General features: G+C 37.6%; 1 protein-coding gene across 1 annotated transcript; it reads left to right on the forward strand.

The window, feature by feature from the left end:
• Nucleotides 1-5,093: 5,093 nt before the first annotated feature.
• dusp3a (dual specificity phosphatase 3a) lies at nt 5,094-25,689 on the forward strand. Its single transcript, XM_055177009.2, has 3 exons — nt 5,094-5,613; nt 14,137-14,363; nt 22,330-25,689. The coding sequence occupies exons 1-3, from the start codon at nt 5,447-5,449 to the stop codon at nt 22,536-22,538; spliced, it is 603 nt and encodes a 200-aa protein (XP_055032984.1). The 5' UTR covers nt 5,094-5,446; the 3' UTR covers nt 22,539-25,689.
• The last annotated feature ends 2,266 nt before the right edge of the window (nt 25,690-27,955 follow it).

Here is a 27,955-nt window from a genome sequence, read left to right on the forward strand (position 1 = left end):
ATCACATTAGTTTATCGCTTTTTACCTCTATAACCTGCTGTCCATAATTTCATTAAAGTATGCATTAAACTATATATATATATATATATATATATATATATATATATATATATATATATATATATATATTTCTTAAAAACTGAAATAGACACAGCTCTTTTAGATCTAGGATTTTTAGATACTCATTTTTTAAGCAGCCTCTTAATTCTCTGGTTCAGTAACATGAAAATCATTATGGCAATAGTTTCATCGATTACTCTAGACAAAACAAAATATGTACACAATATTCATAAAACCTATTTGCCACAATATTTGACAGGCAAGCATGAAAAACATTACACTTAAATATGCAGAGAAGAGAAATTCATCTGAACAAATTACACAGATTCATAAACAATTGTTAAATAAAAATTTGATTTTGTTATTTTGCAGTTTTGCCAGTGCTTAAGAGATAATGTGAAAAAAATGATACTCTGGTATTGTGACATGCTGTCAGGGTCTCAGGTGTTTTTTTCATGTGGATTAATTGAATGGAGCTACAGAACCCCAGGTTGTCAATAAAAAGACAATTGAACTGATGCAGCCCATCCTCCTGGTCCATCTAATCCCATATGGTATCTCAAATGTGTTCATTAAGAAAACAGCATTATCTTGCCGTTATGTGATTTTAAACACAATTCCACACAAATGCACTTACTGTACTGGGAGATGCAAACATAAACATAACAAATTGTAACGGATATCTTTATAAAAAGCCTGCATTGCTATGGCAACAGACGATGGTTGTGTTTTTCTGCCTTTCTGTTGTAAATATTGTCATAGTATAATTTACAAAGGCAGATGCGCGATGAGTAGACCAGACATTTAGATATTATAAGAGTTTGCTAGCAGTAATCTTGGTGCAACTTTAAATTGTTCAGATTCAGAAATGATCACAAATTGATTATATATAACTGTAGACCAGAGAACTTGACACACCAGAGGTCAGATGTTTTTGGACATAAGGTCAGCTCTAATCGCTCTCATTTCATTGATCAGCTCATCAATTGGACTTTGGGACATCCTGAGTCCTTTACTGAACAAGACAGCTTGAGCATTTAAAGTCTTTTATACACCATTTAATTAAAGCAACACTATGTAGTTTTTTTACCTTTAAATAATGTCTCTAAAATTATTTCAGTGATAGAACAATTTTTAACTGGACAAATTGTACTGTTGCTGCAACCTGAGCAACCTCCTAGCTGCTACAAGCACACTCTAAAACTGGCGGTGGAGGGTAGGGCACACAGCCCCGCCCCTCCCCCTGCCTGCAGAAGAGTGTCTGATACAAGGCACTGTTGCGCTTTTCAACCACATGGGGGAGCTGTAAGTCATTTTTACATGGAAAATACATAGTGTTGCTTTAAATCTTTCAGTTGCAAGTTATTATTTTATAACAAAGCACCTTTTAGTTTTTGTTAAACCACATTTGATTACAGTTTTTAAAAACTGCTGAGAAAATGCATCTATCACATCATAAAAATACTATTACATTCTTAAAATAAAGACTTTTCACAGCAATGTCAAGGTTCTTCAAGAACAATTTTTCTTATTTTTGAATCATACTAAGAACTATTTTCCACCACAAAGAACTTTTTGTGAAACAGAATGGTTCTTCAGATTCAGATATAAATGTTCTTTAGCCAAAAATGGTTCTTCCTGGTTGTTCCTGCTGCAGTCAGATATTTTAATGAACACTGTTGACTCTCAAATTGTTGAACTGACTATTCTTTGCCTTGTATTTTTGAACTGTGAAACTGAATTTATTATTCTTTTATTATTATTATTCTGAATCGAATTATGTCTTACTGGTTTCTTAATCATGTTTTAATAGTCTCTAAATGTAGAATTATTTATTTATCTGTGTGTAAGTTGTGTGTTGTGTTTGTTGGTTGTATAAGTTGGTGGCAAACCAGTTTCCCTTTCGGGATTAATAAAGTTTTCTCTCTCTCTCTCTCTCTCTCTCTCTCTCTCTCTCTTCTATGGCAGTGGTTCTCAAACTTTTCACCAGGGTACATCCCTTTACGGCCCTCCCAAAAAAACTTAGAATTTGAATTAAACGTGGACATCCAATTTTTTTGTTTGCACCATAATACTTAATTTTGTGTAACTGGAACCTGTTTACAAACATGGACAAATACACTGCTTCATGTTCAAAGAAAAATATGTGTTATTATATTTATTGGTTCTTCCTAACCCCAAAATAGCTGGAAGAAATCTAAAAACAAACAAACCAAATCTCGGGTCTTAGGAGGTTAATATATTTTACAAAATTACATAAACTGGGGCCCCCTGGCACCCAGTTTGGGAACCACTGTTCTTATTGCATGGTAAAGCACCTTTATTTTTAAGAGTGTATGTCTCCCTCTTGTGGGAAAACAGGTAATAACAAATGTGGGTTTAGGACATTCTGCATGTCTCACCCATATGCATAATTACACATACAAAATGCTTCATTATTTTCAACCCAGTGTTGGGTCAAATCAAACATTTTCTGTGTTAATTTACCCCAACGGCTGGGCTTGTCCATTTTTGACCCAACGCTGGGTTGAAAATAACCCAAGAGTGTAGTCATTTTAATTCTGATGATAATACAAAAGAAAGTTGACTGTTTTTAAAAGTTGACACTTTTAAATCTAGATATAAACACATCTATTACAACTGTTTTATTATTTGAATATATATTTTTTTTATTAAAATTATATTTATTTTCTTTAATTGTTATTTGAATTGTTTTTTATTGTGATTTTAAATGTCTCTTATTTTTCTTAGATTGTTTTCTCATTTCTAAAGCACTTTGAATTACCCCTGTGTATGAAATGTGCTCAACAAATAAACCTGCCTAAAGAGTTCATATGTATATTTACCAAATGTATGCATCTGTATTATACATAGGAACTTTGCAAAGGGTACTGCATCAATGTACCATGATTTCTTATTTTCTAATGTAGACATTCCTGTCTTGCCAACATATTGGGCAATCAGCACTAATAAACATGCCATGCAAATTAGAGGTGTCAATTTGACATCAACAAATAGTTAAGATTTTGACCACCGTGTACACTGTCAGAAAAAAAAGGTACAAAACTTTTTCTGTCACTGGGGCTGTACCCTATATAAGTTTCTGTTTGGTACCTTTACAGGAATAAAAAACAGAATACAATTTTGGGTAGATTACCGTACCTTAAGGACCTACATTGTTAGAAAAAAGTCAAAATATGTACCCTAGTTGTCAGTGGGGCAGCCGCAGCACCCTTTAAAAAGGTAATTGTATGGACCATTAGGTACAGATTTGTAAACAATTAGTACCAATATGCACCTTTGAGATACTAATATGTATTTTTAAAGTATACTAATAAGCTCTCTTTGGTCCCAGTATGTAAAATGAAATCCTTAGGTACAAAGCTGTACTTTTTGAAAGGGTACAGCCCCAGTGACAGAAAAGGTACAGTTTTTTACCTTTATTTCTGACAGTATATGAATATGCATATTTTTAATTATATTTTGTAATTATTTCCTTGTGGTTGTGAAAAGGCCCAACAAAGGTATCATCTGACATGTTTTTTTCTGGTCCCTTTATCTCAGGTCAATATCATTGACATTAAATCGATGTTGATTTGATGTCAGAAAATAAGACGTCAAAATGATGTGAAATTTATGTCCAAAACAATGTCTAAACAAGTATATTTATTACTCATTGTAAATCAGGGGTGGGGAACCCTCCTGGAGGGCCACTGTCCTGCAGAGTTTAGTTCCAACCCTAATCAAACACACCTACATTTCATTTCCAAGTAATCCGTAAGCCTTTGATTGGATTTTTCAGGTGTGTTTGATTAGGGTTGAAACTAAACTCTGCAGGACAATGACCCTCCAGGACTCAGGGTTCCCCACCCCTGTTGTAAATCAATGCGACTCATTTTCAACATCTTGAAAGTTGTAGGCCTAGGTCTATGTATTTTGCATGTGTGTTTTTATTTATTTAAATCCTAGCATGTTTACATTTAGTTCACCATCAAAATGACATCAGCAGAGGTCAAAATCTTGACATCAAATTGACATCGACACTTTGACGTCAAAATGACTTTCATCTTTTCCGTGACGTAATTTTGACATCAATGTTTGATTTCATATTGATGTTAAATTGACATCAAATGCCCACTGGGTTCTTACAAAATTGGGTTCTTCACAATGATTACATTGGTAAACATTTTTTGCTTCCCCAAGGAACGTTTTGGTTTAAACGTCTGATTTACTTATATCCATTTAATTACTGAATAAATAAAATTCAGCAGTTTCAAAACAAATATATGATTTACACCTGCAAAACAAAACTAAAAAGGAACGTATTAGGTACAACTTCTTGTTTAAACAAACCACAAAGCAAACATGAAACAAAGCAAAACATGAACTGTAGGGAACTGGTGCTAAATCATCCTTTTGAAAAGGGAGAAATGAGATTTAGTGTGGTATATTTAAGAGATCTAAAACAGAAAAACTGTGAAACCTCATTGAACATTTCCCTTAACTGCATGAAGAGGATCAAATGCAGGCATGGGAAAAGACAGTCATGCATCTTTTACAGCCAGATTTACTATATGCTGCATGCATGCTTAAAAACAAAGATCTCCATTTTAACCAGTTAATTCACAGTATACAGAAAAGGGTATTATTACGAATATCTATTATTTTGTTGAAAGTTGCTTAAAGCACATTCATATTTTATCATTATAATAATCACACATTTATTACACATGTGCTTGTATACCTGTATGAATGGATGTTTTGCCAATTTTGTTTAGAAAACAGTAAAGCCAATAAACTAGCCTACTTGGAAAGCATTATGTGTGTTACTGTTTTTAAAAGCCACTTGTTGGGATTTAAAGGAAAAGGGGTTGGTTGAATGGCTTCCAGTAAGCCTGTCTGTCACAACATCAATTAACACACATATTTTGGGGTTGATGCTTAGAGTAAACTATATAGCTTGATAAGAAGTCACATGATCAATGGGCGTTAAAAATCGGGTCACTTTTATAAATAAGCGTAATGCGCGCAGTTTTACGCACGTCAAGACACAAGAATCGAAATGAGAAAGGATTCAACGAGCGTGTGTCGTCCCCTTTAACGCGCTCTCGTTCACTTGTGTATCAATCTGTGCGCTGTTGCCAACTCGGGCGCTTCGTGTCGCCATCCTCCGCCAGTTCCGTTACGAGCTTATCATCACCGGAGCATCAGACCAGACTGCCGTCGGGCGACTCCGGGCGTGTCCGTCTGCCGTGAGCGAACAAGCGCGTGCGTGAGTGTCAAGAAAGCGCGCGAATAAAACCGTTAGGGAACGGAAATAAAATGCTTGGAAATCGAAAAGCGTCGCAGCTTTATCGCTAGATATAGTTGTTTATCGGACAAAAGCATGAAGAAGCATCACAGCCCCGCAAAGGGACCGCCGGAAGTCGCCGTACCAGACAGCGAGGCGACCATAGTACAACTCAACAAGCTGTTGTCCAACGGTAGCGGTTTCTACAGCCTGCCATCACATCACTTCAACGAGGTGTTTCCCAGGATTTACATCGGCAATGCGTGAGTGAAATCATCTAAACTTGTATATCTCTGTCATGGCAAATCAGATGCGAGGCACTGACAGGTTTCAGCAACACTGATGCGTTGATTCGCGATGTGGCACGTGCCGTTTATTTATTCTGGAAACCCGCACCGTCTCCATCTGTAAATAAAACCGCTCTGTCTCTGTTGTACAACATAAACGAGACCGTGTCACGATTTACAATCACAATCCACAGAAAATATACAGATATAAGTGTAATGTTGGTGAAATGTTTGATATTCGTATTAAATCGTAAGACGGTTTGTTTTTCTGGACGACTGTCCTCTATCGGTACCATCTCGCTATCTCTCTGAGATCACTGGTTACAAAATCACCAGCTCGACCCCCATCACGTATGCCTTTCTGTTACATTTACAGTTATAGGCGCAGCTTTCCTTAAAACGACGATAACTGCACTATAAAACATCGAAGTAATCATCATGAATACTTCTAAAATATTTGCTTCTGTTGGATGGCATTGTATTTCAATGTAAAGCTTAGTTGGTAAATCAATGCATTTAGCAGCCCCTTGTGGGTTCAAAACCGAGATAACATTCATACTGATAAAATTGTATGTAGCCTTAGCCTATGTATAAAAATTGTATGTAACTGTTTGCTTTGCATAAATGCATCTGATAAATGCACAAATGTAATTTCTATAATTTATTGATAGAATAAAATATTTGCCAAGCCAATAAATGATAACCTTAAGTTTGACGATTTCAAGTTTATTTTGACCGGTATTTGTTTCCACTTGGGCGATTAACACAAGCACCATCTCTCCCTTGCAGAACTTAAAAATTCTGTCAACAGCTTATTTAGTGGATAATGCACATTATATATGTTTTTTATAATAATAAATAATAAGTAAATACAAATAAGTGTTTACACACATAATAATTTGCCATCTAGTCTCATGGAAACTGACCTTCAGATTGATGGCAGAAGGTCTGACTCTGGACTCAACAAAGTTGGACTGGCCAAGAACCACCTAATAGGCTGTCCAACTGACATGTAAACAACCAATCACAGTTTTTGTTTATTTCCAGGCTGGCTGTTAAAAAACACAAAACGTCAAATCCTCCTAAAGTATTTCCAGTTTTGTGTGCGCTATTATGCATCATATGTTCAGCATGACGTCTGAGACTATCTGTGACCTGTGCTTTAAGCTAGGGCCACAATAAAAGATTTAAAAATTTTAAGAGAGACCACAAACATGGTGACAATTTTTTTTACGATTTAACAGTTTTGTTCCCATAGATGGTTTCAGCAGCAACAAAAACAGCTTTTTTGGACTAAACGCAACTTCAGGTAGACTTACACATTGAATAACAATAGAATCCTTTTATAGTAGTTTATTTCTGATAACAAGGGAAATAAATGAAAAATAAAGTTGTTGATATATCATAACTTAACGCGTATCAACTATTATACTGAGCTAATTTTACTCTGTAAAATTAATGTATACAATGTTAGATACAGGTCCTTAAATTCTTACCTGGCTGCCAAACCTCTCCGCACAGTTGTGATCCATGCTCTCCATCTTCCATCATCTTTACAAAACCATAAAATTTTTTCGACAATGTATTCTTTTCAAAGATCAATTTAGCCACTAGCCAGACCGATAAATAAACATAAGCCGTTTCTCAATGTCAAGGATACTTCCTTGGCAGGACTAGTCCTTACAAGTCACTTCCTTCAGAGGCTAGGCGAGGCTCCTTTTGAAGCATTCGGAGAACACTTTAAATGGAACAGGCTAGCAAGTGCACGTCATTATGTCATTGCGTGATTGAAAGGTGTGCTTTCGTTGCTGCGCGCATAGGATTGTGGGTGATTTCAGCGCATGAAGAGCGCGAAGGATACAAATTTGCATCCTTTCCTGTATATGGGATATTTGTCGAACGAAGGACTCAGTCCTTGGCTGAAATTATGAGGATCCTCGACATTGGAACAGTCCTTCGACGGACGTCGATGACGTAGCATCCTCGAAATTCTAGCTTCCGAGGATCCTTCCTTGACATTGAGAAACGGCTACAGACTGGAAGTTCACTTCGGTTCAGTCGCATAAAGGCCACAAAGCGAGGGCATCCGTTGCCTTGCGACGTCAGAGTGTGCGCCGTTATCCACTGTGTTTGACGTCAAGATTGTGCGCCGCTGACTGCTTTGTTGATGATTCTGTGCAATGGCGGACGTATCTTGCTAATAATAACTGTGTTAACAGGGCTTCTAACATGTATACAGTTATCTCACTATATTGCGGAACACGATTTGGGTTATATCCCCGCCTGCTGGTGTGGCATGCTCTTGACAGTGCTTAATAGTGTGCTTTTGCTTTATCGTGTGGATGGATATTTAATTCAGTGTTTCCCACAGGATTTTGAGAGACTGTGGTGGTGATGACGTCACCTGCTAATTAGCATATATGTGACGTCATCATGTCGTGTTTGCGTTTGATCTAGTGTTGGCACCTGAAATATGTTTCACTTCTACTCTTTGATCTTTATCTGTATTTGATCTGTATTATATATCAAATTATATTTTAAGCCGAATTAAGCTGTTTTAAATAGTGAAATAAAAATGTAAATGGGAACCAGGAAAATTCTATTTGTGGGGGCCAGTGTTGATTCTGTGGTGGGCCACCACAAATAAATCAATGTATGGGAAACACTGTAATTTAAACCGAGCATGTGTGGACGGGATTTTTTTTTAGGGAAAACTCCGGTTATAAATATACCCGTGTCCGTGTGGACTAGGCCCAAATCTGCAGGATGGTATGAGCAGGGTTGGAGATAGGGCTGTGCAAAAAAAATCGCCTACGATTCTCATGCGTGTTTCATCAGTAAAGCCGGTTCGGTGATTAGAAGTAAATCGCCATCAGCTGCTTTCAGATGGCGCGGCATTTACTATACAGAGCTGTTGTTCACCGAGAAGCTAGGCAAAATGCGATTATCGGAGTCGATTTTGAACCCTATTTTGCCTAGCTTCTCTGTGAACCACGGCTCTGGACGACAGGTATAAAGAATGGCATTAATACAGTGTACTGCTTTTTACATCTCTGATGTCCATCTCACTTTGGACTGTGCCATGACTGTGATTGTTATGGTTTCCTCTTTCATCAGCTCGCTTTCTTGTATAATTTCATTCCACATGACAATCTACAGCATGCATACACGTTTCCCCCACATGCATGTGTGTTTTTATATATACATAATTATTATATACAATACACACACATATATGATGTAAACAAAAACTTTTATTCTGCGAACGATTAGTTGCGATTAGTTGTTATGCAGCTCTAGAATGTGGCAACCTTTACCCCGGATTTCCACCGACTGCGGAACGGCTGCGGATCCATAACGTGGCAGAGCCGATCTGCAGCCGCTCCACAGTTGGTGGAAATCCAGGGTTAGTTTTTGACAGGCTCAGACAGATTCTATGTACTTTATGTGCATTTTTTGAGGGGAAAACCTGCATAAATGTGCTAAATGGATTTAAATAGGCTGATAGTACTACACACTCATTGTTTTGCTATAACTTTCATACAGTTAAATGAAATTTTCCAAAAAACAGAAGAATGGGGCTTTACTACGAAGTTCTGTCCATGCAGATTCCATGTGGCCCAGGTTATTGCTATCAGTTAAAATGTTCGACCACTTATAACTGATAGTAAGATTTGTGCTGATTTTCACTCACATATAAACACAGCTTTTGCTTGGATATAAACTTTTCTGTTTATGAGGGAATGGTCCTCTGTTATGTTTTTAAAAAATCATCTCATAAGCAATATGTTGGATATATTTTGAACAAGCACATTATCTCTTTGTTACAGCAAATCAATTTGAGCATAAACCACAGTCTAATGTGTCCGGTTTAGTCTGTGATTCTGCAAGCAGAATGAATTTAAATATGGTCATTTGGAGATATTGACAAAACATTTTGACTGGGCTGTTAATTTAGACCGTTTACGCCCTGTCTTGCCTGAGTTTCCAGGTTGTTGTTTATCTTATAAAAGGATTAATATTATTAAAAGCTAATGTTTGGGAAAGATGGTATTGCTAGCATTGCAATGTTATTTTATGTTTAAAGCCAATAATGCTGAGCAAGTTATTATAACTAAATGCATAATACTATTCAATGTAGACATAAATGGTCTTACTTGGAAGAGCATTGCAGTAGAAGCATAAAGGTTGTGAGTTTGATACACCGTCAGTTAAATATACACTAAGTCGCTTTGGATTAATGTGTCTGCCAAATACATAAAAATAAATCTGAGTGCATGCCAAGCCTTTGGGTTTTTATTCAAATGGTGTTATAATTTATATCAATGTAAGTGATGATAATAAATAGTATATTTTAATTAAAATGTGCTCTTTTGTGCCATTTTCGGCCGAAAGACTGATCACCGAAACAATACGGCCGAAATGTTGTGATGACGCAAACAGAAACCACGACCTGCACGCGCTTGTCTGAAGCAACATGTCTGCGGTGTGGACGTATATCAGTATCCCTGTGTCTCAATTCGTTCCCTAGCTCCTGAGGTTGTGATTTGCTGCAACCCCTTAGATGTTTGATAGAACTGAATGCTCTATCCTCCGTGTCATTAGCAGACATGCCCCTTACTGCTGATTGGCTACAAGTATGTTTTGGTATCCGTCCTGACTCTCTTTTCCAAAGCGTTTTTCAAAAATAGCTTTGGTAATAAGTAGAAATGCACCGATGTATAATCGGTATCAGCAGATTTAAAGGACAAGTTCGGTATTTTAAACTTAAAGCCCTATTTTCAGATTGTTTATGATGAAATAGAACAGTTTTGACTGAAATTTGGACATATGATGTTTGATAGAACCGAACCAAAAATCGCTGCAAAATATGCTTTCCAACAGGTGTTTTAGCATTCGTGGTAAACTTGTGGACCTATTTTTCCAAACGCCTCACACCCGTATATTCTTCCGTTGAGAGCTTGAATAATAGACACTTTTATTCAAATGGTGTTATAATTTATATCAATGTAAGTGATGATAATAAATAGTATATTTTAATTAAAATGTGTTTTTTAGTTAATCATAAAGCATGTAGAGATGAAATTGTACTAATACTCCAGTGTACAATGACAGCATCCTTATGGTACAAGAAATCTTCAGAGCTGTTTGGACCATTTAATGAACACTTAGATGCAGTATGGGGTAATGGACCACTTTCTTTATAGCACACCCCTCTTTGTAAGACTTACATTAATAATGCATGTGAAGGGACTGCAGAGAAGAGAGTGCAGGACAGGTGAACAAGATGCAAAGTAAACACTTTTCTTTCTCTCTCTCTTCCTCTGTATCGCACTCGCCCTATTTTATACGCACATGTCATGCACACCCATACACAAACACAGGGAGAAATATGACTACAATCTGCAATAGCTCCATATAGACAGAATCTCGCTGGTGGGGGTGAATTATGGGTCTTGGGTGGCGCATCAAAGTCCATCACTTTATCACCAATGAAGAGCCTGCGCTGCTGGCTGAAACAGAGACTAATGAGCCACTACATCCTCCAGTTATACACCAAGGGTTGCAAACATGATCTTTATTTGGCTTGTATTGAGGTTTTTTTTTGTCTTCTGATGTTGTTATAGTTAGGTATAGTCAATGTATTAGATGTATTCAACATTTTAAATGTATTAGACCTTTAACTTTATTACACAGACATTTGATACAGTAAATTATACACCCATGGGCCTTTCTGCAGTGTAGTGTATAGTTGCATGTATAGAGAGTGAATAAGAGAGATATACAGTAATAAAGCTGGATTTTTAGCAGATGAAAGAGTTCCAGATGTTCAAGCAAAATAGAGACTACATGACAGAGCACTGTGCTCATCTTCCTCTCTGTGGACTTAAAAAAACTATTTTGGGCACTATGCTGGACGTCGTCTATGGCTCTCTGTATGCCTCTGGGTTGCAGCCAAGATCTCCTTGGTGTGTTTATTCTGGTTTGGAACGCTGTTGTTCCCAGGGGTCCTCTAACATAGGCAGACATTTCTGCCAGCTAAAACCGGCTTCGCAATTTACTCCAATCAATCAAAAACTAGGCACAGCAGATGGAATCAATAGTTGAGGGTGGGGTTTGGCAGGGCCATGGGTTTATTGAAACTTGGGCTGCAAGATACAAGGAAATTATTGAATTATCTTAAATGTGCATAGCAATGTTTTACAGTAACTGAATGATTTTAGTACTTCAAAAACTTCAAAAAAGTTTTAGTTTGGTGCAGATGGCACATGTGACAGAGAAAGTGATGCTTTCTTTTGCCAAAAAGAATGTATAACATGTACAGTACTGTGCAAACGTTTTTGTCCACCATGCTTCCATTAGATTTTTTGTTTTTGCAATTCTATAGTAAAGTGATCATATATAATTATTTCTCAGTCTCTTTATACAACCAGAAAATACAGGGAAAGTGTATGTAGTATTAAAAACAGTATATAAGTATTTAGGGTAAACTCCCCTTTGACTTGAGTAATAGCAGGCAGCTGCAGGATCTCTTAAACCTAAATGAAATTAAATCCTAATTTCTAATTCTAATCGAATGACTTCAGAACTTCAGTCTCCTCAAAAAAGCTCAAGATGTGTTTCGTGCCAAGAGAGGTCACACTAATTGAAGATGCCTGAAGAAGACATTTAGTTCTGAAAATGGTTTTGTTTTTAATTTTGTGTACATATTTCCTCTATTTTTATCTTAAAAAAGTCTGAAAAATAAATATGGATGGACATTAGAACTTTGCTAAAACAACAAAGATGGTGATGGTGGCCTAATACATTTGCACAGTACAGTATATTGGTCATTTAAATGTCAATTTTAAATTTCCGTATAATTTTTATTATATTTTAAATTATTGCATCGCATATCGTATCGCATTATTCAGCAAGTTATTGCATTTTCTTTAAAGCTGGAGTGCACGATCTCTAAAAAAGCCAATATTGACATTTGAAATCACCTAAACAAACACGCCGCTACACCAATAGAATCTGGACCTTCTTTTGATAGATCAGCCTCACACATACGCAACCCAGGCAACGATGTCGTAAATGAGTGAAAGCAATGTGAAATACTACGGTAATCCAGGTTGAATGTGTTTTGATAGCACTGCGTGTTTTAACTAGGGATGCACCGAATATTCGGCCACCGAAAATTTTCTGAAAATGCTCTTTTGTGCCAATTTTAGCCGAAAGACTGATCACCGAAACAATACGGCCGAAATGTTGTGATGACGTAAACAGAAACCACAACCTGCATGTGCTTGTCTGAAGCAACATGTCTGCGGTGTGGACGTATTTCAACATCCCTGTGTCTCAATTCGTTTCCTAGCTCCTGAGATCGTGATTTGCTGCAACCCTTAGATGTTTGATAGAACTGAATGCTCTATCCTCCGTGTCATTAGCAGACATGCCCCTTACTGCTGATTGGCTACAAGTGTGTTTTGGTATCCGTCCTGACTCTCTTTTCCAAAGCGTTTTTCAAAAATAGCTTTGGTAATAAGTAGAAATGCACCGATGTATAATCGGTATCAGCAGATTTAAAGGACAAGTTCGGTATTTTACACTTTAAAGCCCTATTTTCAGATTGTTTATGATGAAATAGAACAGTTTTGACTGAAATTTGGACATATGATGTTTGATAGAACCGAACCAAAAATCGCTGCAAAATATGCTTTCCAACAGGTGTTTTAGCATTCATGGTAAACTTGTGGACCTATTTTTCCAAACGCCTCACACCCGTATATTCTTCCGCTTGAATAATAAACACTCCAGCCAGTTGGTGGCGATAATCCACCTTTGCCAATTGCAAGAATACAAACAACGTTCCCGGCGCGGAGTAATACCGTACCTCACAGCACATCTAATACAAGTCAATGGAGTTGGACAAAAACTACGATAAAACCTGTTGGAAAGTATCTTTTGCAGCGATTTTTGTGTGAGCATATCAGTGAACACCCCTGACCACTCGGTGAGTTTCACGTCTTTGTAAACGAATGTTTAATGCATTTTAGGAAGGATTGTTCCAGTGCACCTAAACCCATTCTAGAGGTTGGTTGGTGATAGAACAAACACCCGAAAATTCTCAGGACAGCATCATATGTCCAAATTTCAGTCAAAACCATTCTATTTCATCATAAACAATCTGAAAACAGGGCTTTAAGTGTAAAATACCGAACTTGTCCTTTAAGCAATTGTTTTTTTAACAGCCGATGATCAAAGCAGATTAAATCTTGGGGCAATCAAAAGGGGCAGAAGAACGCATCATACCGTGTGGTAATTCTGTGACAAATTACAACACAATTACTTCACTTCTGGTATTTCATGACAGTTATCGGTATCAGCAGATGCTTTAGTAATCAAATCATTTTAATAAAAGACATTTTGTTTCAGTGCTTCCCTAGTTATAACACATCAAAAATGGGTTAGTCTGGTCCAGGTGAGTCTCACATCTACATTGTTTCTCCTTCCCAGGTTTGTGGCCCAGAATGTGATGCGCCTGCAGCGGTTGGGTGTGACACACATACTAAACGTCGCAGAGGGAAACTCTTTTATGCACGTCAACACCAACGCAGAGTTTTATGCAGGAACTGGAATCACATACCACGGCATACAGGCCAATGACACGGAGCAATTCAACATCAGCGCGTTCTTCGAGGAAGCAGCAGACTTCATTGATAAGGCTCTGGCACATGGAAAAGGTCAGATGTTCTTCCTCATTTTATTTGCATAAATGGTTTGGGCTATGTCTGAATTCATTTGAGCTTTAAAGTTCATATTTAAAGTCGGTGCAAAGAATTGTTTCTAAACATATTATAAATGTTAGAAATGTGTTGCTGAAACATGATACACAGACTGTGAACTCATCACGATGCTAGACGCGAAAGTCCCACAATGCACCTTTAATATATTCAGCAAGTGTTTATTATAAAGACCATTTCCAGTTTATATTAAACCGGAAACATTTTTCTAACAGGATATCCAAAAAGCTTGTTCATTGCATTTGAAACAACACAGGTCCTTTATAATTCATGTATTCAAGTATTAGACCGGCACAGTGACTCCATGCAGAGAATAAAAACTATGCCAGTGCATTGTAATCTGCATGTTTATAACTTGACCTTTCTCTAACAAGCCAAGCTACTTAGTGCAGAAAACCCTTTCTCTTATGCCAACATTTTTGCATTCATCACATCGTTGTTAATGCTGAGATGGCATAAAAAAGTCAGTGCTTAAAAAATGAAAGGAAAGATTTATTGCAGTTTTTGCAGATCAGCTCTTGCACTATATAGCACAGCCAGTTATTTGTATCCAGGGATGTTTATTTTTCTCAAAGTGGAGCCTCACATATTTATACCTAGACATCTCACACCAGCCCTGCTTTTAATTGGTACATTTAAAGCCATCTTTTATGGCATGGATTTTATGCCATCTCTTAACACACAGGAGCAATTATAAAGCATCTTAATTGCAAGTCATCTTGGCAGCAGGAGCCCAGTAAGCAGTAAATCAGGGTCGACGGAGGACACTAATCTTTTCACTGAGAGCTTAAACTGAAACAAAACCTCTAGAATATATGCTGCCACTTTGCAACCCACCAGAGCTCAGCTGTAACATTTGCGACAGCCGCGTTTGCTTGATGTCATCCGGCGAACTTGCGGGCAGAATCACAATGAGCAGGGAGAGAGCTAAAGGTCTAAGCCTCCCGCTGCTTCTGAGTCACACTGAATCTGTTTTAAAGATAGACTCACAGAAGAGTTTTGTGAATCTTTGACACATAAACAAAACACAGACCCAAGACAGGGTTTAGAGGGTGTGGCAATGCAGATATTGTTATTAGGGGTGCACCAATATATATCTGCTGATGATGTTTGCTATGCTCCTCAATGAATTACGGTGAAATGCCGCTACATCCAAAAGCCAGAGGGCGCTCTCATGCAGAAACTCAATGTGCGCTGCAGACGAAAAATCATACGCGCAGCTCCAGGAAATGTCTTAAGGATATATTTATATTGCCGTTTATCAAACCTTTTCAGGTTTTTTCATGATAATAAAGAATATGTATAATGATTATGTTTGACGAGTGTTGCTTTCTCAAATGCATGTTTTAAATGACTCAAACACAAAAAGTGATTTCAGATCGATAAGGACTTAGTGATCAAAAGCTGTAGTACATGAAATACAGGGCTTTGAACCAGGTTTTTCCCCAATTGGTTCGTTTCGAACAGAAACAGTATTTTAACGTTTCCGGTTTTTGGTTCAACCCTAAAATTGACGTTCCTGAACTGATTAGAACAAAAAATAAAGTTCCCGAACCGGTTAATAACGTTCCATGTCAGCTGTGGGACATACAAATAAGTAGGCTGATCATTATGATATTAAACTTAAATTATTAGAGACTTAAGAAAAATTATGTAGACTATCTTGTCATTAAACATTAAAAAAGACTACACTATGTAAACTGTAATTCTGACATGGCAACATTTGTTTCAGCATTATACATGAATTAAGACAAGGACAATTTCTGCCATGTCGTTTGTTGGCAAACAACTTAAATGTTTTTACTGGAAAAACAATACTGTGGTATTTCGAGATCATTTTATTTGTATGTGTCCTGTCAAGTACAGAAAGACTGTTCGCTTGCTTTTTGAAACGCGTCTCTCCGTGTATGCACTTTTGAGTGCACTTAAACACGCACACACAGACGGAGGACGAGTTCCAAACGGCGCTTCCACATAAAGTGAAAATTATGTTGTTTTTCAGTGCTTTATTCGCCAAATGTATTTTAATGGACTACAGTAGCGCAACTCTCTCTTAAGTTTATACATCAAGACTTCTGATCTTTGAAGGGCATAGGGATAATCACGTTTGATTGGAGTTGGACCGGACACATTCAACCGCATGCGTACAGAAAATTGCTCACTTTAGCGCCTTTTTGCAGTGTTAACATTGTGTTACAAGTGTTAAAGGAACATTTCACCAATAGAAACATTAATCTTTATTGAAAGTGTGTCATATTTGTAGTCAAAATGTAACATACATTTTGAATTTGGTGTCTATTTGACAGAGAAAAGGGGTGTTTGTAGTCACACTCCCTCCACAAAGATATTGGACTTCCTTCTTTCAATGATGCAAAATGATGATTTTTACATCATTGAAAGAAGGAAGTGCAACACTGAAATCTGTATTTCTCCTGTCTCAGCGGCACATGAGAAAATTATGCATGACCATTCAAAAACATGACTGTGGTTTTAACTATACAAAGCTTTATGCAAATGGGTGAAGTGTCCCTTTAAAGGCGCCATAAGGGAATCTGTGTGATGTTACTTTGTGTTGATGTTTGAACTGTTTTCAAACAAACGGAGCGTAGATAACTCCTCCCCCCTCCCCTCCCTCCCCCTCCCTTCCGTGCTTTCATGAACGCGCCCAACCCCCACCCCCAATGCCTTCTTGTTGTTTATTGGCTGTAACACTTTATCGTTTCTGGTGGTAGGTTTGGCCACTTTGTTTTTATTGCAGTTTTGTGGAAATCATGTTTTTTTTACAGTGTGATCAGCGGACAGGTAGCAAGCAGATAGTGAGGAGATGTTTGCTGTATGTAACAAAAAATGTTTTATGTTCTAAAACGCGTGAATTCGCTTAGAGCACCTTTAACATTTGCAAGCCTTCAAAACACATGCAAATGATCAACTTTCACCCTATTTGAATTTGTGTATTAATCCGTGAATCACATGCGAGCCGAACCGTGGGTCGTGTACGGATCAACTGTGATCCGTTACACCACTAATTAGTATTTAAAAAAGCATCTTGAGATACTTGGTAGCCTACAATATTTACCTCTTATGATTGAGCATTAGAGACTTGGGCTTGAGTAGGCTACTTGCTGGTGGCAAGCTTTTCATTTCTCCAACTTCACCGAGTCATATTGCATAGAAATCTTGTCAAAGAGCGGAAAAAAGAACGGTATTAACCGGTTACCATTATTTAAATAAACAATAAACGATTCTGTTCCGGAACATATATTTTTTGAAAGGTTCTAGTTTCGTTTCTGTTCTTGCAAAACATCAAAAGTTTCTGGTTTTCGTTTTGTGAACCGGTTCAAAGCCTTGATGATATAGCTGTGAATAATATTGTCTGTGCGATTCAGTATAGTTATCAGCCACATATTATTAGTGTATATCGGCATTTATCGGTGCACCCCATACTTGTTGAAAAATAAAATGAAAAAAGTAACATTTGCAAATTGAAGCTGATCTAAGATAATTTTTGTGGTGTATGTGAACTACTGCATTAAGCCACCAAAACAAGTGCATAAGTGCGTTTATACACAGAGACTGGTTAAAGGCGGAGTCCACATGGATTAAAGTTCTCCGTCGTAGCGACGGATTTCCGTCGATTGCAGCGAGTCTACGACGGATTTCCGTCAGTTGCAAAATTATTAAAATATCTTTTCATAAAGACGCTGTGTATTCACCTTGTTAAGTGGAATGTGATAAAAGCCTGGAGTGGAGCCAAATCACGTTCCTCTCTCCACTGTAAGCGTTCTAATCACTACACACCAGATCCACTCCGGGTTTTCTGGCTGTATCTCACGTTAAACTGAGGTAACTTTATTTCTGCTAGCATGGACATACTTGTAATGCAGAAAGGACCCGATGTTTTGGACATCGATAAAGATGTATAAGACCAATGGAGATTAACTTGGCTTAGCGAAATGAGGAAGATTGGCAAGCTTTCAGTTCGTGGGCTAAGAAATTCAAACAGCAGATCCGTTGCAGATCCGTTCCGGAGCCTATTGCTATCAGGGAGGTAATTTACGTGTCTTTGCACAGTAAGCCTAGGGTCCTGTATTTTTGGGGTAATTGATTTGTCTCGTACGTGATCGTTTTTACTGCTACGCTGATCTAACCACTTGCTGATACAACGAGTTTGTTAAACTCATGGGTAAACTTCACGTGGCGCAAAGAATGACATCAAAATCCCGTGAGAGCGAACCGAGAAATGCTCTCGCAGTACTTTGATGTCACCCACCTGTCAGTTCTTGCAGTTGCATGTGCGCGTGGTCAGGAAATCTTGACGTTTGTACATGTATCCGCATTTAAAAGCAAGTGATTTTAAATTGAAACAATAACAACAGTCTTAAATGTGCGCGCTGTTTCTGTATGAGGGGAATAAGCAAGTCGCGCATTCGCTTTTCTTTGAGCTTGTGAGTATTTGGCCGCTTTATTGGCCTTAAATACAACATGCGTCAAAAATCCCCTCTTTGCAAGTATCCTCAAACACGACCATTTAGGATTTAGGAGAAAGTAAACAGCAGAAAAAAGGGTAAGTAACTTTTTTTGCTTATATCTGTCACTAATGTTAATCAAACAATTAATCTTTCACTGACTAAATCAATTTATACCTTTACTAAGATACATTATTGTTTATTATCCTTATTTCATCACTGACTGTTTATCCTTAGTGAGCTTGAATTTTGTTCTTGTGTAATATACGCACGTTGCGCACAATGCGTTGTTTTAAGTGCATAACATTGCGAAAATAGCACCTCAGCCCTGCCTCTATTGTAAAATAATAATTTGTTGATAAAGGGTACAGTCATTTAATGTAACTGTCACTATGATTACAGGCGTTCTGTGTGAATTGTACACGAGTTTTATTCGAGTGGCTCGTTCAGGGTTTATATTCATACATACTGTATTAGAGCTGTGACTGTAAGCTGTTGTGTGAGCAGAAGAGACCCTGGATTATTCGTTTATGTGTACTGAATAATATGATATAAACATTTCTGTACCACTTTTAAAAAAGTTGTATTTGTTCACATTATTAAATGCATTATATAACATGAACAGACTATGAAAAATATAGAGTATATAAGCATTTATTAATTCATGTTTATGTCATTAAAGTAATTGATGTTAGTTCATGCATAAAACTAATGTTAACAGTTCCAACCTTGATTTAAAAAAAATGTATAAGTGAATGCCAAAATTAATAAGATTTACAATTAATAAATAATTAAGATTCATTAAAGGTTGTGATATTCATATTTATTTTTATATAGTGAGTTATTTAGCGGTTTCACCTTAATCTGAAATGCCCTGCAAACTACATCTTACAGAATCAATTTTTTTAGTTTGTCACAAGTAGATTAACATGACGGGATAACGTTTTTAACTGTTAGTGCAGGAGTCACAAGTGTTTTGTTTTAGACAGATATTAAAGATACAATTTGTATTTATGTGCCGAAAGATGGCGCCAGATCAAACAAAAACAATGATGTTGTTTACTGACGCTCTGAAGCAGCGTGGAATTATGGGATTTGTAGTCTTTAACTTTAGCCATCAGTCAGACGAGAACGAGAAATCACGTTGATGGATAAGGTAATCAAGTCTTATAAATGTTGCGTTTGATGACATCGTTTATTTCATTATGTAAGTTTATATGTGATGTTCAAAACGAAATTGTTAGTCATATTGATATTACAGTATTAGTCCAAATTCGATGGTAAACACAGCTCAGAATTAAGTTTTCAACTTACAATGATTTTTTACATAATGTATTGACAGTACAAATCTTATTGTGAAGTGTCTTAAAATGACCATTTATATTGCTGTACAATACCTTTTGATGTGCATATCGTCCGCGGGAAGACGCGCTGATTACAGTCTACACACTAATGTTGTGATCAATATAATAGCATACGTTTTTTGAAGGGTTACGAATCAAAACAACTCACTCATCGCGTAAAACACAAGCAGGATCAGAATCTCACAATACCTTTGATGTTCATATCGTCCGCGGGAAGACGCGCTGATTACAATCTACACACTAATGTTGTGATCAATATAATAGCATACATTTTTTGAAGGGTTACGAATCAAAACAACTCACCCATCGCGTAAAACACAAGCAGGATCAGAATCTCGGTCTAGTTAAATGTTGTCGTGAAGCTCTCTCTATCCAGATAATGCAACACCAAATTGATCCTCCCTCGTTTTGTTCCACACTCTTCTTGGGTCGTTTGGTTGGCCCGTATGCTTACAGGAGCTGACACAACCAGCGGCAGACGGTAAAGAGTTATCCATATGTCCATAAGCACGCGCATAGTTCCGCATTTGTCCACAACACTGGCTGCGTCCGAAAACTCAAGGCAGTGAGGACTGTGAGGACTTGTGGCCTCGCTGCCTCATGAGGACATGACTTCGGACTCGGAGGCCTGAAGGCCGCTCAGAGAAAGGCTTTCCGACGCACTTCAAAGGCAGCGTGTTTGAAATAAAAACAGAGAGCGCCTTTGTGATAACTAATCACATATTTGAAAACTACAATACTAATTTCTCGATAGAAATGCAATTAAAATGCTTAAAAAGTGAAAATATACGTTTATTTTCACTAAATTTGTGCTCCAGCCGCTTCCTTTGCCGCCATTTTATTTTTTCGAGCTAGACCAGTGTTCTCATGTGGGTTACGTCAGTAAAGGCGGTGACAAAGGGTCACATGGATATTAACGTCATTGACAGGAGACTGCACTGCCCCGTGTCAATGTTTTGAATGGAAATTTTCTCACGATTTACAAGTAGTAGAAAACATTACAGATATTGATAGTAATCAGCTGGACAAAATATATAACACTGGCCTAGTGGTTTTTGGAGATTTTACTGCAAATATCTTACAAATTGCACCTTTAAAGGTAATGGTTCAATTAAAGGACTGTGTTAAAAGTAAAGCTGTAAATTAACAAACTATTAATAAACCTATCATATGTTGTAATTAAGTGTTAACACTGTTTATTCACAAAAAAACATACTCGCACCGCTGCTGCATTTCATAGTGACAGTTGGCAACCCTATAAATGCCACAGTAGACTTCAATATGGCATTAATGGCAAAAAAACATCTCCCCTTAGAATGCTATTGGTGTCGCCTATTTACAAGGAATATGACGTGGCCTGAAAAAAATTTCAGTCAGAAGAATTTTTTTCACTTTAATCCATGAGTCCATGATGTTTGAAAAACGCTTTGGAAAAGGAGACGGGCCGACTACCAAAACACACTTATAGCCAATCAGCAGTAAGGAGCGTGTCTACTAACCGTCATCGTTGCCTGGGTTGCGTATGTGTAGCGCGGGTCTATCAACAGAAGGTCCAGATTCTATTGGGGTAGGGGCGTGTTTGTTTAGGTGATTTCAAATATCAACATTGGCTTTCAAACATCGTGGACTCCGCCTTTAATGGAAGATGCGGTGAGTGGCAGACCTCCACTGTTTCCCACGTATGTGCAGCTACTAAATAATTCAATAATGTCATAATTTCACACATTCTCAGTTCACCTGGTAGTGGCAGGTATATAAGGCTTTGGATACATTTTTTGTCACAGCCCCTATAAAAACTCCACCTATATAGAGAAAAAGCAAGTGGATCGGCTTTCAGATGCTCTGCAGCATCTGCCAAGTAATCAAAGCGGAGGTTGCAAGGTGAATTCCTCCAGGAGAGTGGGCAGGTCAATAATAAATGTGCACGTGTGTGTTTGCATGTTTGGTTGTCGTTCATCATCTACCGCAGAGGTCAAACTCACATTTGCATCCTCAAAGATGAGCTCTTATATCAGAAAGTCCCACCATCTGAGGTTGTGTTGTAAACCCTGACACTTTCTTTTACGTCTCTTTTAGGAAAGGTGTACGTTCACTGCCGCGAAGGATACAGCCGGTCCCCCACTATCGTACTCGCTTACCTCATGCTCCGTCACAAGATGGACGTACGAGTCGCCACGGCTACAGTTAGGCACAAGAGAGAGATTGGCCCTAATGATGGATTCCTACGCCAGCTATGCCAACTCAATGAAAAGCTGGCACAGGAGGGCAAGTTGAAGACTAAATGAAGGGAATTTGTGTTTTCTAGATGTACACATGCAGTCGCACATGGTCTAAAAAGTGTGCAGCCGTCTAAGTATATTAACGGAATGTATGCATACATTTGATTTGATCAAACAGAGCATATGCATGGAGGTATACAGTGATTTCAAACACACACTCCTACAGACACGTATAGTTCACACACACAAAGTGTTGTTAGTTTCCAAAATAATTACTCCTGCCTACAGCTGGCTGGTAAATGGGAAATCTACTGGTGTATCTAGATTATTAAGACTGTAGAAGGAACAAGGGCAGTGTTTTTTTATGACATCACAATTCTCATTTCCCATATTAGTGGCGATCTCTCATCAGGACCACCTTGAAGCCTAAAGCATTCCAGTATAGCCAACTGTTTGTATATCACACAAATTCAACTTTTGGAGCAAAACAGCCCAGCAGTCACTGGTAAAGATTGTAGAGTAGAGCACAATCACTCTGCAGGCCATTCCTATTTGTATGTAGAAGAAAATGATATTTAGGTAAAAAGCATGAAAATGTACCTTTTACAACCCATTTACAGAAACTTACAGCCAGATTTGTGATGGCTTAAAGCATTTTAAATCAGGAGTTAAAACAACCATTGACTCACCAAATGACATTCCACGTTGTACCAAGAAGTAGCATACAATCAACAAGATATAATTACAAGAAGCCATTAACATGATTCAACGAACACGGTTCAATGCACTGACAATGCATCAGCCCATTAGATCTGTTTTCTCTGGAATCACTTGCCACTTATTCACTGCCAGTCTCATGCCGCACATTACATCCACCGTGAGATTATATTAGCCAGCCTTGACCAGAGAGACATGTACAGTACAGCAGATAAAAAGCCACTGCTACAGTACAGTATGTCACCTGTCTAATGATGTGCCCTTATGCAAGGTTTGCGATCTACAGTCTTAGTGCCCCAGCTCAGAGGTCACATGGTTCAGTGCAAAATTGATGTTTGTCTATTTGAAGTTGGTGTAAATTGGCATGTTGAAGAATTAGAAAAGGTTTAGCGCATTACCAGGACTTAGCATGTCATTTAAAACCACATTGAATTTCCTGATGTTAATGCTGTGCTTAAAGTCTATATTTAGTGGACACTTAAGCCCGGACTATAATCAGTTTTTTACGGGTACCGGTACGCGAATGTATGTGCACGGTCGAATGCACAGCCTTGCAAAGTATAGTTTATTTGAAACGTACTTGTTCACAGGCGTTCGACGACTGCACATTGCGACAAAATGCAATGCATACTCCTGGGCAACATACTACATTCTCCTGTAGGCGCACGCACGATTTTACCCGAAAAAATGTTGTGGTTGAAGTATAGTCAATTTTTTACGTACAAGCGAGAGTCTGGGTAAAGTGCACGTGACGCAATTTTCGTCATCAGAAGATTGCTCTCATAAATTACGTACAACGCTGGATTTTTGACACATACATTATACTCATTCTGCGCATGCACCTACAGTAGAAGTTTGTAGTAGGCTTGCCGCGATGGTCGGTGAAACGGTGATAACCGGTGCTTCAGCCTCTCACCGGTTAGATCACTTGCCCATCGCGACACCGTCTTTCACCGTCGTTTTGATATTTTCGTGTAATTAAATCATTTAGTTTCGTTAGAGAGAGCAAACACTTACAACTGAATGTGTCTGCAGACTGAATTTAGCGGAGCTGAACGCGCGTCACGTCACAGAGCAGCAGGTGTCAGATTTAATTTATTCCTGTCAGAGTGTGCGAGGCAAGCTGACTGACCAGACGAAGGCAGAAGCCGCGTGGTTACTCGTTTTTGTTATAATATACATATATGATGTTTAATATAACCGAGATCGTTTTGTTCTTGTGTTTTTCATCAAGAAAAATAATAAACCCATCATTGATCATTCAAGCAGCGCTTTATGGAGAAGTAGCCGGTTGCTCTGCTTGGGACTGGCGGGTTCTGTGCGAATTACCTGGGCACATTAACTTCAGCACTTAAATAAACCAGCTGTTGCACTCGCATTGCACGCAAATTCATACGCGATTTAACGCAGCGTACGCAAGAACTGCATTTAAACAGTTGCGTAATTCAAAAGTGAAAGTAAAATGTGCACGTCTGCATGCGCATTTATAAGCCCCTCCCACCCGGTGAAACCGCGATCACCGGGTTTGGGACGCGCCGATTAACCGGTGAGAAAATTCTGTCACCGCGGCAACATTGTAGCTCAAAATAAGTATTACATTTTGTCACAATCCGCATGCATCAAATGTCTGTGTACATGTACATGTCAATTCAATTGAATTCAATTTTATTTATATAGCGCTTTGCACAATTGTTTAATTGTTTCGAAGCAGCTTTACATTAATAGCTGCAGGAGAAAACACAGAAAAATCGTAAACATAAGCAGCAACAGTGGTTAAGATTAATCGTACTAGCGAGCGCAGTAATAATGTAACGTATAGAAGAGGGTGCTAAGTTAAGCCAATGTCAGCTGAACCCCTAGGAGTTGAAAAATAACTCTAGGCTATCCCTCCAGAAAAACGCGATTATGCAATCGCATGATTCGATGCATAATCAGCCAAAGTCCGCATATTTATGCGGGGGCCGCATTTTTTAACTACGCCGCATAAATTGCAGATTTCTGCTCGCAAAATATGCGGGGCTTGCATGATTTCATAATCCCCGCATTTTCGTAGCAAAAAGTCATATATATCTTAGCAGAAAGTTGAAAAATGTTGCATTTACTTCACCATGCGCAGCCATGTCCACTGTTGTCATGGGAATGTTTGGAAGTGATGTAATTACGCGATGTAAACATCAATGAAAAGCTGCAAACAGTTCACACAGTTTTTGCAAGTTCTCGCAATTTTGGCAAGTTCCCGCAATTTCATTGCATAAAATTGCATAAATATCCCGCATATTCTATCGCATGCCGCAAGATCAAGGATTTTTGCCCGCAACATTCACCAAAAAACTCTGCGTTTTTCTGGAAGGGCTGCCTAGGAGAAAAACCCTCCTGGCTTTTTTAGTAAGGAGGAAAAATCCTAGGAGGGAAAAAGAAACCTTGAGGAAGAGCCAGACATAGCTGATTCTATAGAGGATATACTATATATTAGATACTATTTTATACAATTTTATGGGAAGTAAAACATTTAAAATTATATTTATATATGAAGAGTTAATCCATTTTTTAACATTTTTGTTAAAACATGTTTATTATTATGTTATCATGTTATTATTTTGTTTTATGGTGCTACTTAGCTGTATTTTTTAAGGTATGAAGGTTTAAATCAAAACAAACCAACTGCAGTTGCATTGAAATTAATTGGAATGCACAACCAAAAAACAAGATTTCTGAACAATTAAAAAAACGGTGGTTATCTCGTTTTGCAACGAAACTCTTCATATATACACACGGATAAGTAGATGGTCGATATCGGCTGGGCATTACGTTGAAGGATGGCCAGTAGATCAATGGTGTGATGACCTTCACGTCAGCAGGAACTGGTCCTGTTTGTCTCATTGTCCTCGGGATCAAGGACGAGACAGGGAGTCAAATGAACTATACTTTGCAAGGCTGTGCGTTCGAGCGTGCATGTGCAAACAGACTATACAATGGGCTTTACAGTACATGAGACTGTAATTGTAATGAATTTTGGTGCACTGTTGATTTTTTCAGTTTTTAATGGGGTCATATCATACTTTGTTGCACTTATGTAAGTCTAGAATTTAGGCAGAAAACTATTTTGCACCACCTTTTTGCTCCTTAAAATTATAGGAGTCATTTTTTGCTGCTGTGCCTTTAAGACTTATGTGGCATTTACACCAACACCCAGAAGATGCGGCAAAAACGTGCTTTTTGCGCATAGTTGGACGCTTGAACATTTTGAGTTTACTCGCTTTATTCGCACGTGAAATTCTAGTCATTTGAGACATTCATGCGGAAATCCGCGTCATGGGAGGGGCTAATCACGTGACTACTAGAGCAAGTTCCTTATTGGTTGACGCGGCACGTTTATCCGGCAAAGATCAGATTTTTCAACTCGCGCGTTTCTCGCGCCAATGCTCAATTCTTACCATGTAAATCACTCTCGCTTGCCGCCTTTACCGCTGTTGGTGTGAACACCACATTATAGGTGCAATAGGTGCAGCGGACAAATAGATGTGATTAATTTTAAAATAAAAACTAGATTTTTTGTATGATATGACCCCTTTAAAGGAAGAACAGCATCACCACATTTGGAATAAGTGTATCTAAGTTATCAAATATATTTGATCTTTTAAAAGGGGGCCCTTGGGGCCCCGAGCATTTATTATTGATTGAGCATTTTCCAACATCATAAAATAATATAGTACAACTCTTAGACTAGATTATAACACAGAACATTACTTATGCCTCTTTTTATATTTATATATTCCAGATATATACTTGTATATACGTATTTAGATGTTGACATATATGAATGTATATGAACCGTCCATAATTTGTGTATACAGCATCTGTCAGTAAAAATGTCAGCTATATTGTAGTCAACATTTAATTTATTTTAAAGCGTCATGAAGGCATTTACCTAGATGCTAGTTTTGTTTCATACACCCAATTGTTTTCTACAAGCTTTCTTATTTTTATAAACATTTTTACAGTTTTTTTTACTGTGATGGAGAGTGGCATCATTTGCTATTTTTTATAATTTGCATTGTATTAGAGGATCAAAGTTTGTTTTAATAGCTAACATTGGTTTAAGCTACGTGTCCAGTTAAATCCACAATAACTTTATCTGTTACATATATATATATATATATATATATATATATATATATATATATATTTATATATATATATATTTATATATATATATATATTTATATATATATATATTTATATATATATATTTATATATATATATTTATATATATATATATATATATATATATATATATATATATATATATATATATATATATATATATATATATATATATTTATATATATATATATAGTATAAATTATATCCGACTATAAACATTCCTTTATTATAATCTGGAGACTTAGGCTTTACACAACCTAACTAACTGTAGCTATGAAAACCTGTGTGCCGTCACAAAACAACTGAACCAATGAAGATGGCCTGTGCCAAGCAAACTATGGGAATTTATCAGTCATTATGAGATGTCTGAACTGAAATCTGCCTGTGCTTTGAGTCTGTAGCTGCAACTTTTAACCTCAAAAAGCGACAATTTCACACGAGCAGATTTGGAAGAATATTATATCAAGATGCTTTTGCTAGCCCTATACTGGCTTCAAATGAACACACCCTGAAAATGGATTCGTGGAAGGAGAAACACTGCCATCTGCTGTCGAAAACCATGTGTGGTTTGCACAAACTGTCCTGCTATGTATTGCCTTTT

The sequence above is a fragment of the Misgurnus anguillicaudatus genome, chromosome 4 (genome assembly GCF_027580225.2).
Source record: "Misgurnus anguillicaudatus chromosome 4, ASM2758022v2, whole genome shotgun sequence".
Taxonomy (NCBI): Eukaryota; Metazoa; Chordata; class Actinopteri; order Cypriniformes; family Cobitidae; genus Misgurnus; species Misgurnus anguillicaudatus.

Excerpts from the sequence above, each read along its gene's own strand:
- dusp3a (XM_055177009.2), top strand. The coding sequence starts at position 5,447 with ATGAAGAAGCATCACAGCCCCGCAAAGGGACCGCCGGAAGTCGCCGTA. Across the intron at positions 5,614-14,136 it reads AGGATTTACATCGGCAATGC|GTTTGTGGCCCAGAATGTGA; the intron begins GTGAGTGAAATC and ends TCTCCTTCCCAG. Across the intron at positions 14,364-22,329 it reads GGCTCTGGCACATGGAAAAG|GAAAGGTGTACGTTCACTGC; the intron begins GTCAGATGTTCT and ends CGTCTCTTTTAG.